Here is a 4,382-nt window from a genome sequence, read left to right as displayed (position 1 = left end):
GCTTACCCCTCCTGGTAAGTTTTTCACCCCTCCACTCCTCCAGAAAAAAAATCTCCCGAAACACAAAGCCCAGTTCAATCTCCCTTCAGGGTACAAAAGCAGAATGTAGTATGGTGTGCTTCTCTGAAGCTTCTACCTGCCACTGAAACATTTTAGCTATTTGAGGACAAAAGTAGCCACCCAGCAGGCCAACACTAGAGCATGATGAAGTGAATGCAAGGATAGGTTTTCAGGCCACCTGGCTGTGTTTTGAGACTCTTGGTTGTGGCCCTAAGGAATACATTGAATTCTAGCAAACTGGAAGTTGTGCTATACTGGAGTGAGTTACGTGAGGATGCCCTGTATATGAACTAAAGATCACTGGGGAGAAGGTTTGTACAGAAATTGCTGTTTGTCACATACACAGTGTAGGGAATAGCAGCAGTGCCCAGGCAGATGCACAAAGCAGAGACGGGAAGGACTGGGTGGGGCATCTCAGTCCTGCTCTCTAGTTCATAGGATGGTTCTTACTGTCTGGTTACTAGCAACATGTTTACATTATAAATATGCCAAGAAAGGAGATTTCCGTCTCTTCCATGGGAGCCCATTCCATGGGCTAAGAAATCCCGTTATCGGGAAGTCTTCCTGTTGTTCAGCCTAAATTCCCTTTTATGAAGCTGAACAATTCTTCTCTCTCTGGTAATACTGGGTTTCTTGGTTAGTTGTCCCTTATTCAAGCTATGCGTCGATCTCTTAAATCAACCCCTTCAGCCTCTATTCACTTTTGTTTGTCTTTTCCCTGAGCTGCCCCAAGTCTTTTCAGAGGAGCCTAGCATGCACTTTGTTTGTACAGTTGCTTTTTTGGGACATGAATGATTTAATTTCTGTTTCTTTCGGATTTTGTAGGCAAAGATTCTCCCCCAACGATTGGGGTGCCCACCTTGTCCATCGTGGCCTCCACAGCAAGTTCAGTAGCTCTGATCCTGCTCCTCGTGGTGTTGTTTGTTTTGCTGCAGCCAAAGCTGAAGTCCTTCCATCACAGCAGGTGAGCTAAGTTGGGGGCTGCTTTCACCTTTGGTGAGTGATTGCCATGGAGGCCTATTTACTTCCAGGAGCAGTCCAGGAAGGTACTGGATTTGTACCTTTACTTAGCTCCTTGTTCTTCTTTTTCAGCTCTGGGGTTTTTCACTTCTTTCACCCATTTCTGCTTTTCTCCATCACTGCTTAGCTGAGTTGCTGACTTCCATAAAATGGCTGCACATCCTGCTGTTCAGGGGCTGTTTTTTAGTGCTATAACTTGTCTTCCCTGATTAAACCTAATGTTAGCAAAAGTTGCCATCAGATTGATCCAGAGGGAGACCGCGTTCTTTTCATCTGCGAACAGATCCAGCTTTGGCCGTGTTAGTATCAGCTTTTCTTCCACAAGAGTGTCTCAGCCAAAAGCCCAGTTGGACATGGCTTAGTTTCCAGTCCCTGTGGTCTTTGGTCTCTCTATTGCAGATTGACAGCAAAGGTAACAGTTAGCACTAAGGTAGAGATGGTGGGTTTTGTCAAATGAGTGTGGTCTACTAGAAGCTGGACCAGAACTCTCAATTAACTGCATTGTGCCATATTTTCTCTAGAGAAGAGGAGTTCTCTGTTATGTTTGAAACCTAAGGCTTAACAAACTTCCAAAGTACTGGAGCTGTGATGATTTTTTTCCCCTTACACCTGTTGGTTTCTGCTGTCCAGCACAGTGATGAAGCAAAGGCGGTATTGTGGGTGGAAAAAGCTTGGCAGCTGCAGAATGAGTGGGTGACTCATGGTCTTAGGAGTGCAGTGCTTAGGTTTTGTGAGGCAGCTTGCCTGGAGCTTGTGCAGCCCTGCTCCTCCTGAAAGTCTCCCTAACCCTGTGGTGCAACAGGCATGATAATGCCATGGCTTGTCTGCTGAGCTATCCCATGAGATATCTGCTCTTCTGCTCTCCTGTATTTTAAACAAAACAAGCTATTCCTATTCCTGACCATCCTGTCCTTCAACCTTTTCCTTTCTCAGCCTTGGATATATTACCAAAGAGCCCAGGGTGTGTACATCTGTTGTGCTTTGCAGTTCGTTGCCTCTTCCCGGCCCAGTTTGCTGGCGAGATCCCTCAATCACTACTATCATTGCAGCTTGTGCTGGTACCATCCAATGAATAAAATTGGACAGGGAGAGGAACATGGCTGTTCAAGAGCTTCTGGTGAATGTTCACTTCTCCAGCTTATCCCTGCTGAGGGGAAATCACAAAATACATGTTTCCCTTCTCTCTTGCGTATGGAAGTGCTGATGGTCCCATGCTTTAGCTGCTGTTGCCACCAGAGGTCTACACTATGCTGTGCCACTCTTCCTCCAGGTGGGCACAGAGTTATCTCCTGAACTAATTACTGCTGCTCCCTGTGCAGCTGCAGATGTGGTTACCAATTAGAGGTGCCTCACCTGAGGGCAGATATCCAGGCTCTTTCTCCAGCTGCCACAGTCATCATAAGGAAAGAAAATCTGAGCTGTGGTCATTTGCATGGCAGGGCACAGGAGAGCTGCAAGGAAATGACTGCATTTAAGGAGATTGTGGTAAAATTTGACATACATACATCCTGAATGATGGGGATTGGGGGCATTGACTTTGTGGCTCACTGGCTTGCTGAGGTTTCTTGCAGACCCAGTGGGCTGTCGGTCTCCATATTCACTCTTACCTTTATTTTTTTCTCTTTAAAGACGTGACCAAGGTGTGTCTGGGGACCAGGTTTCTATCATGGTGGATGGTGTCCAAGTGGCTTTGCCGTCGTATGAAGAAGCAGTCTATGGCAGCGCAGGGAACTGCATTCCACCCTCGGATTCACGGGTGCAGATCGTGCTGTCAGAGGGAGCTGGGCAGAGTGGAGCAAGAGAGATGCAACAGCAGCATCACCAGCTGCAGGACCAGGGAGCTCGTAATGGCTTCACTGGGGAGGATGAGGCCCCAGGACGCTCTGGACTGTATGAAGCCAGTGGCTCTCAGCGCTCTGAGACTGTTCTTGTGCACCAGGCCACCACCTCTTCCTGGGTAGCTGGTGTGGCTAGCAGCAGGCCTGTGCACCAAGAGGCTCAAGACTCAGAAAACAGTGACATACAAAGCCTTTTATCACTTACTTCCTCTGAGGAATATACAGATGGTACGTGATCTGACATAGGAGTGTTGAATGGGAGGCTTATGTGAGCAGGACTAGCCTTAGCAGGGCAGCTAGCTAGGATAAAAATTACAAGGGCCACGTGCTTTTGTTACACTTCAGGACCCAAACTGGTCATCAGCTGAGTTGTTTAAAAGGAGTCTCCTTGTCTGTCTGTTGCAGCATTGCATAGTGTGGATGCACTGACAGTTTCATTTTCTTCCACAGTATCCAATGCTGGCCAGCATCAAGGCCATTTTCTGGAGTGCCTCCATTTTAGGCACTGTTACTCAAGGCAGTTTTATTAAGGTGCTGGCTAGCTCAGTGCACAAAGCACTTATAGACCACAGCCCAAGACCTGGTGGAAGTCTTCAGAGGAGTGACCTTTGATTGTCTTGCACCTCAGCCCAGTAGAAGTCCCTGTAAACAGAAGCCACCCTGCTGAGGTCTCTGGACTCTGTGAAGGGAAAGGCCTTACAAGGACAGAGCCTATATGGAGACCAAGCAGTGGTTGGCTTCTGAAGAGGGTGGTCCTGCTAAGTCAGGAAGAAAGTAGGGCAAGGAGTGTAACTGACTTGTAGATAGCAGAAAATACGGCCTTTCCTTTTCCCGTGAATGATGTGTGCCCCCAGAGGCTGGGGTGGGCATGGTGACTGCCCGCAGGCAGCCGTGAGTGGGGAGTTCCTGCAGATGGCCACAGTGGTGTCGGGGGGAGGGGGAGGGCAAGTGCCAACTGGCGGTTGGCAACCACCCACAGATGCCACTGGCTGCAATGGCAGTGGCGATCGGGGACTGCCCACAGATGCCGCTGTTGGTGTCGGTGGCGAGGGCAGGGGTGGCAAGTGGCGACCGCGCACAGGCACTGCCAGCAGCCTCAGCAGCGCTTCTGTCAGGGGGGTGCACGTGCACCCACTACACATTGCCAATGCCTTTTCCCCTTGTCAGCTGCACGATCTTGAGTAATATAGTTTCATAGTTTCTAGGGTCGGAAGGGACCTGAGCAGATCATCTAGTCCGACCCCCTGCCATGGCAGGAAGAGCACTGGGGTCAAATGACCCCAGCAAGGTGGTCATCCAACCTCCTCTTAAAAACCCCCAGGGTGGGAGCCTGCACCACCTCACATGAAAGCTGGTTCCAGACCCTAGCCGCCCTGACCGTGAAGTAGCGCCTCCTGATGTCCAACTTAAACCTTCCCTCTGCCAGCTTGTGACCATTGTTCCTGGTCACTCCTTGCGGCGCTC

At 49.4% G+C, this 4,382-nt stretch overlaps 1 protein-coding gene across 2 annotated transcripts in view; it reads left to right on the top strand.

The window, feature by feature from the left end:
• SUSD6 (sushi domain containing 6) overlaps nucleotides 1-4,382 on the top strand; it is a 163,120-nt gene that overhangs the window by 155,963 nt on the left and 2,775 nt on the right. For both annotated transcript variants that reach the window (XM_019519154.1, XM_019519155.1), the window contains exons 4-5: nucleotides 886-1,024; nucleotides 2,710-3,146. In XM_019519154.1, the coding sequence (XP_019374699.1) occupies nucleotides 886-1,024; nucleotides 2,710-3,146 (576 nt within the window). The remainder of the gene's footprint in view (nucleotides 1-885; nucleotides 1,025-2,709; nucleotides 3,147-4,382) is intronic.

Source organism: Gavialis gangeticus, unplaced genomic scaffold (assembly GCF_001723915.1).
Source record: "Gavialis gangeticus isolate Ggan-Ray unplaced genomic scaffold, GavGan_comp1, whole genome shotgun sequence".
NCBI lineage: Eukaryota > Metazoa > Chordata > Crocodylia > Gavialidae > Gavialis > Gavialis gangeticus.
Note: the sequence above shows the minus strand (reverse complement) of the source record. Positions and strands in the feature narration are given on the sequence as shown.